General features: G+C 43.2%; 1 protein-coding gene across 3 annotated transcripts in view; it reads right to left on the bottom strand.

Moving 5' to 3' along the window:
- The window catches only part of lama5 (laminin, alpha 5), a 283,499-nt gene that overhangs the window by 953 nt on the left and 268,912 nt on the right, over positions 1-13,634 (bottom strand). For all 3 annotated transcript variants that reach the window (XM_080204748.1, XM_080204749.1, XM_080204747.1), the window contains exons 74-79: positions 13,026-13,215; positions 11,733-11,885; positions 9,458-9,617; positions 7,632-7,762; positions 3,732-3,825; positions 2,774-2,893 (exon numbers count right to left, since the gene is read on the bottom strand). In XM_080204748.1, the coding sequence (XP_080060874.1) occupies positions 2,774-2,893; positions 3,732-3,825; positions 7,632-7,762; positions 9,458-9,617; positions 11,733-11,885; positions 13,026-13,215 (848 nt within the window). The remainder of the gene's footprint in view (positions 1-2,773; positions 2,894-3,731; positions 3,826-7,631; positions 7,763-9,457; positions 9,618-11,732; positions 11,886-13,025; positions 13,216-13,634) is intronic.

Consider the following 13,634-nt stretch of genomic DNA (forward strand, 5'->3'; position numbering starts at 1 on the left):
TTGTTTGTACATTAAGTCTGATGAATATCTGTGGTCGTGGTCACCCTGATGTTTTAGAATCAGAGTCCCTCCAGTGCAGAAGGAGGCCATTCAGCCCATCAGCCACTAACAATTTCACCTCCCTATAATTCCACGTATTTACCTAGTCCGTCAGGGGGTAATTTAGCATGGCTGATCAATCTAACCCACACACTGGGAGGAAACCAGAGCACCCAGAGCAGACACACATAGACACAAGGAGGACATGCAAACTCCATTAGATAGTAACCCGAAGTCGGATTTGAGCCCAGATTCCTCGCAAGTGGTTAACACTGGTTTCCCACAGAAGTGGTGGTTAGTTCTGGGAGGATTTAAGGTTTAGCTACAGAAAATGGGATAAATACAACCAAAGCAGCCTGGAGTCTATTACCCTCAAGTCAACGTGGCACCAACTACTTAGTGGGCTAACATCTGGAAATGATGAGAGCCATAAAAAACAGGTGTGCTTACATAGCTGGAGAAATCATAAAGGCTTGGAGGTCAGTTTGAATGTCAGAGCAGCCTAAAACATTATGGGGATGGGTAGAGCTTAAGATGTTTTTCTGGTTTCAACTCATGTGTCTGTTTGCTGAAAGTGAGAGTCCTCTCCAATAGGGAAGAGGCTGGATACTGAAAGAATGCTGCTTATAATGGGCTCCAGGCAGATAGAGCTGAAAGAAGCCCTGGGAGCCCATTCAGTGTGCTTGGGGCTCAGGAGAAGTCCTGGAGAGTTATGAAGCTGGCAGAAGGCTCTGATTCCGTGCTAGAAGGGGTTAGGATTCAGAAAAAGCCTATGAGCCATTTATAGCTTGATGCAGTTGGGAAACGAGTTCAGAGAAATCTAGTGGCAATGCCAGCTCAGTGAAGCTAGCAGTCTGAAAAGTAGTTGGAATTGTGCAGCTTTATAAATCCTATGGAATGCAGTCTCAGGAGAAGAGATTGAACCATCAGGGAAGGGGGGTGATGGTGAGCAGAATGGCTTTTGAGGGATTCAGATGCTAGATCTTCAAAGGTGTCCTTCCCTTGTGAAGGAGACAGACCTTTAACAAGATTGTAAGACTCACAATGGTCACTGATGTCCAGGTGGGTTTTTAACAAATCTATGGGATTTCTCTTAGTTGCACCTGCCATTTAATATGCGGTGTGGTGTGATCAACCATAGTTTGCTATTAATTCATATTGGCCTCATGTTAATTCTGAATGTGTGTATAAGATAAATATTGATATACTTTTCTGACTTTGTATGGTAATAGTTAATTTTGTTTCTTTAAAACTGCAAAATCTTGAAGCTTAGTGGGTAATTGGAATTTCAAACTTTGTTTACTTTGAACAAAATGTTACTGACCCTTAACTGGATAATATAGAAGTGAAATGTGTTGATCTCACAGACCGTCCACCCGATTTCAATCTGTCACGCCAACTTTGGGCACTCCTCAACTACTTCCACACTGGCCAAGGAAGGCCCTTGTGCAGCAAATTGGCACAAGTGGAGCACATCACTGAACACTGCCCCCTGATAAAATTCAATGGAGGGCTCAGAGCTCCATTTCCCCACTGCCTGGCTTGGTATTCGAAATTACCTAGCTTTTATCTTCCCCACCCACTAATTCTTTTCCTTCTCCTCTTGAGGGGACCAGGCGTGCGTAGGCCCATAGAGGTTTACAGCATGGAAACAGGCCCTTTGGCCCAACTTGTCCATGCAGCCCTTTTTTTTAAACCACTAAGTTAGTCCCAATTGCCCATGTTTGGCCCATATCCCTCCATACCCATGTAACTGTCTAAATGCTTTTAAAAAGACAAGATTATACCTGCCTGTACTATTACCTCTGGCAGCTTGTTCCAGATACTTACCATCCCGTGTGTGAAAAAATTGCCCCTCTGGACCCTTTTGTACCTCTCCCCTCTCACCTTAAACCTACGCCCTCTAGTTTTAGACTCCCCTACCTTCGGGAAAAGATATTGACTAACTGACTGATCTATGGCCCTCATTATTTTATAGACCTCTATAAGATCACCTCTAAGTCTGCTAGGCTCCAGGAAAAAAAAGTCCCAGTCTATCCATCCTCTCCTTATAACTCAAACCATCAAGTGCAGACTCCATGAATACCAATCAGCTTTGCACACCTTACAATTCGAACATTGTGTGTGAACCTAGATGATAAACGTTGGGGGCTGTTTAACCATGATGTACATCACAATTGAGCTACATCTGACCTTCACCTGGATTATATAAATATCTTTCAGCACAGGTCTTTGAGCAGTGGTGTTCTGGTATTGTCTCTGGAGTAGTAATCCAGAGACGCAGGGTAATGCTCTGGAGACCTGGGTTCAGATCCCCCCCCATGTTGAGATGGTTAAATTTGAATTTGATACAAATTTAGAATTATAAGCCTAATGATGCGCTTTATTCTCAATTGTTGTAAAGAGCTATCTGGTTCACAAATGTCCTTTGGGGAAGGAAATTTGTTGTCCTTACCTGACTCCAGAGCCACAGCAATGTGGTTAACTCTCAAATGTCCTTGGGGATGGGCAATAAATACTGGTCCACCCACATCCCATTAACAAATAAAAACAATGTTTCCAAGGAATGAGAGAAAAAGCATAAGCACATACGTTCACTGGAAACCATCACCAGACACCAAGGTAGCCCAGTGACTCCAGGAACTCTACACAGTTCACGAAGGTTAAAAACTATTAAGTCATGCAACTGTAAATAAATCTTAATTTAGCAGTTGTTCCACCTAATATAACTCACCTGGTATACCTCCCAGATAAAGTGCCTCTTTGGAATTGGTTCGAGGAGTGTGCGTTGGCCCTACTGCATAGTTGCTTTCAGTGTCCACATCAAGTTGTACCACATTATTCCTTTTGATAACTATTAACCAAGGGAAACAAATCAAATTGTTACAAATGTATATTTAGATGCATTAAAAATATCTGCAGCATGGGGGTCAGATTACACACTGGGTTATTGTAACTTATCGTAATAACTAACTCTTATTTTACGTCTATGCCCCAAGTTTGACTCCAACCCACAGATAGCTGCCAGAAGACTTCCAGCTCCAAAGTTGTCTTTTTCCTGACTGGATTTCCCTTGGACTGAACACAGGTTACATGATTCACTTCGTACCAATACTCCTACAAATGGATTTGGATTTTGGAGGGTTTGGATGAGGTGGGGTGGCTGCTTAAGCTTCCTTCCACCTCACCTGTATGATAGTATAATCGATCCATTTCCCACCACCCCTTAGGAAACCTAACAATACAATTGGGCAATTTTTTAAAGTTTAATTATCAGTGTCACAAATAGGCTTACACTGAGACTGCAATGAAGTTACTGTGAAAATCCCCAAGTCGCCACACTCCAGCACCCGTTCAGGTACACTGAGGGAAATTTAGCATGATCGAGTGCGCCTAACTAGCACGTCTTTCGGACAGTGGGAGGAAACTGGAGCACCTGGAGGAAACTCATGCAGATATTGGGAGAACATGCAGATTCCACACAGGCAGTGACTCAAGGCAGGAATTGAACTCGGGTCCCTGGCACTTTGAGGCAGCAGTGCTAACCACTGTGCCATGACCCAGTGTAAAGGGTCTTCATCCAACAGAAACGACATGATGAAATGAATGAAATATTCTCAGCACTGGACAAAGACATTGCTCAAGTGATTACAGACATTAGGCTGGTTCATATGTACACACTTCACTCTTACCAGCAATGCGATGCCACTGTCCATCACACAGGGAATGTTGTGGAATGACTGATGTAGAGAACTCTCCAGCTCCATTATTTAACTGCACTATAACCTAAAGAAAAGGAAAGCGCGATAAAGTCAGTACGATGGAGAGCCAGTACATTTCCTACACAACCTGCTCCATATTCAAACTGAACTACAAATGGCTTATCTCATCAGCATTAAGTGCATCATTTGATCATGATTGGAAGGCTGGTCCTTTGTTCAGGAAGACACTGGTCATGATAAAGCTACAGCTTTCACATCCTTTCAAAGATGAACTGTAAAACATATCATCTTTTTGTCATCTTCCCCAATATCTTTCCTGTATTATGCAAGCTACATCACTTGTGAAATGCTTTGTGTTGTTCAGTTTGGGATGGATGTGGAGGCATTAGAGAGGGTGCAGAAAAGATCTGTGAAAAGAGTTCAGGCACAGTTGTTAGCACTGCTGCCTCACAGCACCTGGGACAACTCTGGCCATGGGTTACTATCTGTGTGGGGTTTGTACATTCTCCCGGTGTCTAGGTGGATTTCCTCCAGGTGCTCTGGTTTCCTCTCACAGTCCAAAGATGTGCGGGTTAGGTTGATTGACCCTAGTGTTGGGGGATGAGCAGGTTAAATATGAGGGGCTTTGGGGATAAGATCTGATTGTATTCGGTGCAGATTCGATGGGCCGAATGACCTCCTTCTGCATTGTAGGGATTCTGTTCTATGATTCTATGAGTTCTAGGGATGAGGGAATTTAGCTACATGGCTAGTTTGGAAAAGCTAGGCTACTCTCCTGACAGGGGAGAAGGTTGGAAGGAGATCTGATGCAATATTGATTCAGAATGATGAGGGATATAGAGAGAGTAGATGGGGAGAAAACATTCTCATTGGTGGCAAGGTCAGGGTCAGGACTGATTGAAGATCAATGAAGCAATGGCAACACAAGGAAAGCTTTTTTTTTACACACAGCTCATGGTTACGATCGGGAATGCACTGCCCAAAAGCGTGGAAAAGACAGATCCAAAGGGAATCCAAAGGGAAACTAGGTCATTATCAGAAAAAATAACAATTGCGGGGCTTTGGGGAAAAGCTGGAGGAGTGGGATTAACTGAGTTGCTCTTACAGAGAGCTGGCACACACAAGCATGACATGCCAATTGGCCACCTCTTGTGATCATAGAATCATAGAACCCTACAGTGCAGAAAAAGGCCCTTCGGCCCATCGAGTCTGAACCAAACACAATCCCACCCAGTCCCTACCCCCATATCCCTACATATTATACCCACTAATCCCTCTAACTTACGCATCTAGTACAGTAAGGGGCAATTTTAACATGGCCAATCAACCTAACCAGCATATCTTTGGACTGTGGGAGGAAACCGGAGCACCTGGAGGAAACCCACACAGACACGAGGAGAATGTGATGTAACCGCTTGTGATGCTATGATGTATAAAAGGATCTAATCAGTTATGAATTGTGCACCATGTCGGAATATGGGCAGGATATTTGGGCTCTTCCCACCGGCCAGATCTTTGGGTCCCTGTGGCAGGTTCCCTGGGTGAGGGGTGGGCAAGCCACGTAAAATGCCGCAGTGATTGGTGGGACTGGAAGATCCTGCCAGCTGCCAAAGGCGAGCTGCCTCTGCAACCGGAAAACCCACATTAAGAGTGGGGGAGGGGGATGGGCAAAATCCTACCCTGTGTGTTTTTGCAAAGCATCAAAGCAAGCATGAAAACTTTGCACAAGCCATCGAAAATGTGTGCATGTGAGCCTGTGGTGAACTCTGATGGCTAGGGACGGCACAGTGGTTAGCACTGTTGATTCACTGCACCAGGGACCCAAGTTTGACTGCTGCCTTGGGTGACTGAATAGAGTTTGCATGTTCTTCCCATGTCCAAATGGGTTTTCTCTGTGTGTTCCAGTTCCCTTCCACAGTCCAAAGATGTGCAGGTATGGAGATCAGTGGGGTAAATGCATGGAGCTATGGGGGCAAGATGCTCTTTTAGGCAGTCAGTGCAGACTCATTGGGTTGAGTCTTAGAACTTAGACTTAGAATCCCTACAGTACAGAAAGAGGCCATTCAGCCCATTGAGTCTGCACCGACCACAATCCCACCCAGGCCCTACCCCCATATCCCTACATATTTACTCACTAATCCCTCTTACCATCTAAGGACAATTTCAGCATTGCCAATTAACCTAACCTGCACATTTTTGGACTGTGGGGGGAAACCAGGGCACCCAGAGGAAACCCACACAGACATAGAACATTACAGCGCAGAACAGGCCCTTCGGCCCACGATGTTGCGCCGACCAATTAAAAAGCAATGACCCTCTAACCTAAACCAATCCCTTTCCATCCATAAACCTATCCACGGATCTCTTAAACGCCCCCAAACTAGGCGCATTTACAACTGCAGCAGGCAGGGCATTCCAATCCCTCACCACCCTCTGGGTAAAGAACCTACCCCTGACATCCGTCCTATAACTACCACCCCTTAATTTAAAGCTATGCCCCCTCGTTCTAGCTTTCTCCATCCGAGGAAAAAGGCTATCACTGTCCACCCTATCTAAACCTCTAATCATCTTATATGTGGTCGGTGCAGACACAAGGAGAATGTGCAAACTCCACACAGACAGTGATCCAAGCTGGAATCGAACCCAGGACCCTGGAGATGTGAAGCAGCAGTGCTAACCACTGTGCCACCATGCCACCCACAAGTCCCTACTGCATAGAATCCCCATTGCACTTTAGGGATTCTATAATTCTATATACATTTTTGATATTTGTTAGAGACTATGAGTTTACTTAGACCTGAAAAATCCATGGTGTGCTAATGCTGTACTAATGATATGGTATTATGATACTGTTTCTGCAGAGTGTTTAAAATTGTGTTTTTTTTTCTCAAAGGAGTCTATGTCTGGACGGAATCAGCAGATGCTGGAAAGCAGCATAATTACTCATTTTCGTCATGGGGAGTTTTCTTAGAATGAAGCTAATTGCTTTTCGTTTATAACTAGAGAGGACTCCTGAGGTTTTTCTGATTGAAGTAATGGAAGGTAAGTTAGGCGTACAGGATGATTTGGCATATGACACTAAAAGTGGGAGGAGTTAGGATTATAGTAGAGAAAAACAGTTTTTGTGTTCAGTTGCTGGAGAGGGCTGTGAAAAGTTAGAAGTCTACAGGCTGTTTTCTCTTTTTCTCTCTGGCCAGTCCCTCTGTGAAGACTCTCTGGAACCTTTATAGTTATTACCCAAGTTAGAGCAAGTATATCTGTAATTGTTAACTATATTTAAAGTCTATAAGAGAAACATTGCTTAATTGGAACTGAAATTGTGATAAATTTAGAAATTAGATTTGTTTCTTTATTGTAAGTATCATTCAGCTGTTAAAAGTGAAGCTACTTTATTTTGTTTGAGCTATATGTAAACTGTGTTATGAATGAAGCTTGTTTTGATAAAAAGAACCCTCATTTGTCAGAAGAATCACACCTGGAGTGAAGCATCCTATCCTCATATTTATGCCAAGTAAAATCTGTTGGGCTCTAATATGACTCTATATCTTGGGGTTCGGGTCCACTATCTTAACAATGGCATCATTCTATCTGGCTCTGTGTTGATAATCAGTGAGATAATTTGGACTAAAAGGAAAAATTGGGTTCCAGTGATTCAATAGCACCAGTTTATCTGAAATCTTAAGTTGCATTCTCAGATTAAAGGTCTGATCCTAATCCCTCTAAATCATAATTGAGACCCCCAAAAAAATCATAAATCTTCGTCACCTGGAATGGTGTTTTAATTTTTGATGACGTGCTGAGGTTTTTCTGAATGGTGAATGTCTGTTTTAGGAAAGAATAATTTCTAGTCTTGTAATGAAAGTGGCTCACCTTTCCATTCTCTACATACAGACTGAAGTAATAGCTTTGCTTCCTTCCAACATAGAAAAGTACACCTGACAAACTCCTGGGCCGTACTTCAAGCATCAGCTCGTAATCTTTGCCAAGGACAAAAGACTCATCTAAAAGAAACAATTTCAGGTGACAATTAGAATTGAAAGTGTCAGCACCTAGAGGAAACAAAGCACCAATGGATTCCAAGCCCGATCACTATCTAGTGAATCCTGCCAGAATGTGTCATTAAGTCAGAAACACAGCAGATGACCATTCAACCCATCTATGCCAGCCCTTTGAAATACATAATGTACAATCAACAATACACGTTAATGACTTGGACGAGAGAGGTGAACGCACTATTGCCAAGTTTGCGGCTGACACAAAAATAGGCAGGAAGACAAGTGGTGACGGTGATACACAGGGCGGGATTTTCCGGCCACATTCGCCCCCAAGATCAGAAAATCCCTTTCGAGGTCAACAGATCTTTGAATGGTCCATGTCCTGCCTGATACGATTCCCACGTCAGGCAGGATGGAAAAATTCAGCTCAGAGTGTCTGCAGAGGGATATAGACAGGTTAAACAAGTGGGAAAATATTTGCCAAATGGAGTGTAATGCAAAAAAGTGTGAAGTAATGCATTTAGGTAGGAAGATTAAGGAGCTGAATATTTTTTAAATGGAGAACTCATTGCCGCAGAGGGCTGTGGAGGCCAGGTCATTGAGTGTCTTTAGGACAGAGATAAATAGGTTCTTGATCAATAAGGAGATCAAGGGTTACAGAGAGAAGACAGGAGAATGGGGATGAGAATCATATCAGCCATGATAGAATGGCAGAGCAGACTCAATGGGCCGAATGGCCTAATTCTGCTTCTATATCTTATGGTCTTATAGAATGATTGCTAAAACTATACAAGACACTGGTTAGACCACACTGGGAATACTGTGAACAGTTCTGGTCCCCTTATCTAAGGAAAGATATACTGACTTTGGAGACAGTCCAGAAAAGGTTGACCCCAGGTATGGAGGGATAATTCTATGAGGAGAAGTTGGACCTGTACTTATTGGAGTTTAGAAGAATGAGAGGCAACCTAATGGAGACAAAAGATTCTCAGGGGGCTTGACAGGGTAGATGCTGAGAGGTTGTTTCCACGCGTGGGAGAGTCTCAGACCTGGGGGCATAATCTCAAAGTAAAGGATTGCCCATTTAAGACAAGATGGGGAGGAATTTCTTCTCTCAGGGGGTAGTGAATCTGTGGAATTCTTTTTTGTAGAAAGCTGTAGAAGGTGGTTTGTTAAATATGTTCAAGGCTGAGCTATACTGATTTTTAATCAGTAAGGGAATCAAAGGTTATGGGGATAAGGCGGGAAAGTGGGATTATTGTATATCAGATATGATCTCATTGAATGGCATGGCAGACTCGATGGGCCAAATGTCCTACTTCAGCTCCAATGTCTTATGCTCATATGGGTGAAAGCAGTATGTAGACTGGCAGTGTTGGCTTCCCCAGTTAATACCCTCATCATCTTCCTCAGACGTGAATAATGGTGACTCGGGCATAATTTTAACCGCCTTTCGAAGCAGGGGAAGCAGAAAAGCACTATTCTCAGGACCCGAAGGAAGAAAATGGGGAAACAATGCAGGCAGGTAAAGAGAACGCAAGTTAGAGTTTACCAAGAGAAAGTAGACAAATAAAAAAGGAATCGATAATTCAGATACAAAATGGGAACAATTCTAAAATGCAACTTTTTAAAAATGTAAATTCATGCGCAGTGGTTGGTTAATTTCAATTAATGAGATGGAAATAGTTAAGATTTTAATACCTATAATTAAATAGCCCCCTGCAGCAGAGAAGAATGTTCCTGTTTCAAGACTTCCCTCAAAACATGGCATGACATCATATGTACGTGACGGCGGTTCCATTGGCTTTCCATCCAGTTGGAAGTTTCGGATACAACCAACAAAACTGGCAGCAGCCGTACCCTGCAGAAATTAATTATTAACACGTCATCAGCTATCAAATTGCAACACCACTAGTCACACCTACATTGTATTAATTTCTCCCAATCTCTACAAGTGAGCTTCATAGAATCATTGAATCCCTACACTGCAAAAGGAGGCCGTTCAGCCCATCGAACCTGCACCAACCACAATCCCACCCAGGCCCTATCCCCGTAACCCCACGTATTTACCCTGCAAATTCCCCCTGACACCAAGGGGCAATTTAGCATGGCCAATCAACCTAATCTGCACATTTTTGGAGCGTGGGAGGAAACCCACACAGACATGGGGAGAATGTACAAACTCCGCACAGACAGCGTTCAAAGCTGGGACCCGAACCCGGTTCACCGGTGCTGTGAGGCAGCAGTGCTAACCACTGTACCACTGTGCCGTCCAAATTTTTTTTCTGCTTCTCTGCTTCCACTCGATCCTGGGTTGATGCTGAGCAGTTAGCCAGAAGCACAACAGTTGGCCCTGGGGGGGAGTTAGGAATGTGATCCAGCAATCCCTGGCTGGGGCTTGGCTACACATGGGGGAGTCTGTCCACAGCTGAGGTTCAAAGAAAGGCTCAGGCTTTCTTTTCATGGCTCCAGTACATGTCCGGATAGCATTGCGGCTGTCTAATGCCAGGATTGTCCTTCAAGCATTGCTGCTTCTCAAATATATGACCCAGCCATTAAAAACTAAATCAAGTGTTGGGTGGAAAGTTGGATCAGCAACCTGGAGCTCTGTCCCTGGGAAGATTTAGCAACTTCAACAACATACGTTTATGTCAAACTTTTAATGTGAAAAATAAACCCCAAATACTCCCAACGTTAGGATAAAAACATGGAAGGAAGGGGAAAAAAAATTGGATCAGATTGGTCAGCTCTGTTAGAACCATCTCATTTATACAGATATGTTCTAACAAACTGAACTGTATTAAGCTGGCACAGAATATAGACAAAAGCAAAATACAGGAAGGACAGACTCACAATTTTGCTGCTGAATGATTATGCGTTCTATGTTGAGAGTGCGTACTGTATGGCACGGCCTTAAGCACTCAATGGTCAGCAATTTACAGCTCCTCCCACCCAGCAGGATCCTGCTGAACTGAGAATGGATTTAAACAACTGGAGAAGGGGGATCTCCAATTACTCAAGAACTGACGCCCGGTCTCCCTCCTCAGCACGGATTATAAAATCTTAAACAGCTCGTTGCATCCACCAGGGGGAGTAACTCTGCAGTGGGGCCCTAAAATCCTGGCCAATGGGCGTGTGGCTCCTCAAATTTGGCACAATTTCCTTGTTCTTGCGTTGGACTGAGTTCCCATCACTCATATCGAATGGGGGTAACACAATCTTGATGTGCAGAAGATTTAAATGGAATAGGCTTTAGTATTTTGGTCCTCTGCATGGTTAGCATTGCTGCCTCACAGCGCCAGGGATCCGGGTTCAAGTCTGGCCTCGGGTCAATGCCTGCGCGAAGTCTGCACGTTCTCCCCGTGTTTGCATGGGTTTCCTCTGGGTGCTCCAGTTTCCTCCAAAGATGGGTGGGTTAGGTTGATTGGCCAGGCCAAGTAGTCCCTTAGTGTCAGGGGGGATTAGCAGTTTAAACAGGGTGGGTTATGGGAATAGTGCCTGGGTGGGATTGATGTTGGTGCAGGCTCAATGGGCCAAATAAGTCTTCTTCTGCACTGTAGGGATTTTACGATTCTATTATGGTTTACCTGCACAGCACCAGTGTCTTAAATGGTAAGATTTAAGGTGTTACTCAGGAAGGTCCCTTCACAGGGCGGTGTCAAATTTTGTGATGCTACTCCAGGGATCCTTCCATAATAGTCCATGCAGAACCCTACCGACAGATGAAAGGGGATTGATTTGCTGGGTTTCGCCTGCTCATTGTAATTTGCATGCGGACAAGAATAGCCTTGTATGGAGTTGACTGTGGAAACAATGCAGCAGGCCTCACCACACACGTTCTTTTGTTTTCCACCTCTATCCTAAATTCAGAAGGGACAACAGATGCAAATCCAGCCTTTTGTTTTCTGCGTCATGCCCAAAAAAAGGTTACAAATATATTATAATTACAATGAAGACAAACAACGTTTTATTTCACCTGAGCAATCTTTTTTGCTTTTCCTTTCGGCACTGCACCCACGTAGAATGGAGCTCTGACATCTAAGGGAGGTGTGGTCAAGAGAGTGTTTCTCTGTACCCGGAGACCATCTATCACCAACTGCCCCCGATTCCTTTCTCGACTGAAAAATATCTAGAAGTGAAACAATGGATCATTGCAGGCAAATTCTGATGCAGCAAAACACTATCTTACTCAGTCTGAACTTACATTTGTTCAGACATTCACAAATCTCTGTCCAAAGCTGATTATGATTTGATAGAATGGCAGAGATAGAATTGGAAACCGTGGACCGAATCAGCATCCTACTGCTGTAATCCAATGTGGATTCTATTTCAGGAACACCATTTAATTTAGACTTCATTCATCTATTTGTACAAGTCTGGATTTTGCATTAGAGAGAGGCATTTAGATTAAAAATGACATAATTTGACTTGTATATGTAAAATTCTAATCACGCTCATTTTCAATATTCATTCAATAATAGCCTGAGCAGATTTAGCAGGCTACAACCTTGCCAGATGAGAATTGTGCAATGCTTCCACTACGGTTTTATGCTATTTAAACATTTCTCATTTACCAATGTTTCATATGAGCTAAAAAGACTTAAACTGAAGCTGATTAAACAATGTTCAACATGACACCCAGGTCTTTGGATGTTATATATTCTGAGAAATCCTATTAAAGGAACAGTCTATATCCCTAAATAAATCCTCAAAATAACATCAGCCTATTATTGTAATAGTTTCAAATATGAAAAGGTAGCTTGGAAACCCTGCTGTTAATTATTGCCACTCACTCTTGTGGCACAGTGATCAGTGCTGCTGCCTCACTGTGCCAGGGACCCGGATTCGATTGCCGTCTTGGGTCACTGTCTGTGTAGATCTGCATGTTTTCCCTGTGTCTGCATGGGTTTCCTCCCACTGTCCGAAAGACGTGCTGGTTAGGTGCATTGGCCATGCTAAATTCTCCCTCAGTGTACCCGAACAGGCACTGGAGTGTAGCAGTGTGACTTCATTGCAGTTATTTGGAATAGTGTGTGACACTGAGCTGGAATATTATGTGATGCTGAAGCCTACTTGTGACACTAATAAATAAACTTTACTTACTGAGAACAAAATCTAAGTGGAAAATTGAAGTAATTTGTAGATGGTCATTCAAATATTCACCCAAAGGTTAGGAAACAGTTTTAATAACTAACAATCCAAATGTCAGATATAGTGCAGTGAATAAAGATCATTCCAAGGACTCACAATCCGAGATTGCAGTACTTACTGTGTGCCACTTCCCATCATTATACTTTTCTTTACTTGCAATTCTCAATGTTTTCCCTCTGATAACAAACATGAAGACAAAGCGTCCTTTGGAAATCAAGAGAGTCATAAAGGAGGTTTCCCGTTCATTGGATACATAGAAAAGCATCCCATGGGATGAATTACAGCGAACCTCCATGGAAAAACTAGACCTGCAGAATCAATGTTAAGGAAAATATTATCTCTCACATTCACAGCAGTACATTAAGATTATATGGAGCAGTTTTCCCTGAATGACAATACTGATTTTATGTGCATTTCCTTATGTCAGGAAGCATCCAAGCATTCATAACAAGAATATCGAAGTAAACATTTTAAGTTATATATTTCTCAAGTGGCTAATATTGGTAGAGTGCGTGGTAATCGAGCATTTATACAGCACTGAGGTAACAGCACCAAAGACACCCTTTCCTGGCCTCTCTCTCTCTCTTCAGGAGCCATGACTCAAGAAGGTGTTGGCAAACATGGACTTCCATGTGTTGGCCCATGGCTATGCTTGGAAAGGTTTTGCAATGGTTTTCTGTTGCCTTTTGCTGATCAGCAGACTCTGCAGCTTCTTCTGCCCATCAAC

Source organism: Carcharhinus amblyrhynchos, chromosome 16, assembly GCF_965287045.1.
Source record: "Carcharhinus amblyrhynchos chromosome 16, sCarAmb.v2.hapA, whole genome shotgun sequence".
In the NCBI taxonomy this organism is placed as follows: domain Eukaryota; kingdom Metazoa; phylum Chordata; class Chondrichthyes; order Carcharhiniformes; family Carcharhinidae; genus Carcharhinus; species Carcharhinus amblyrhynchos.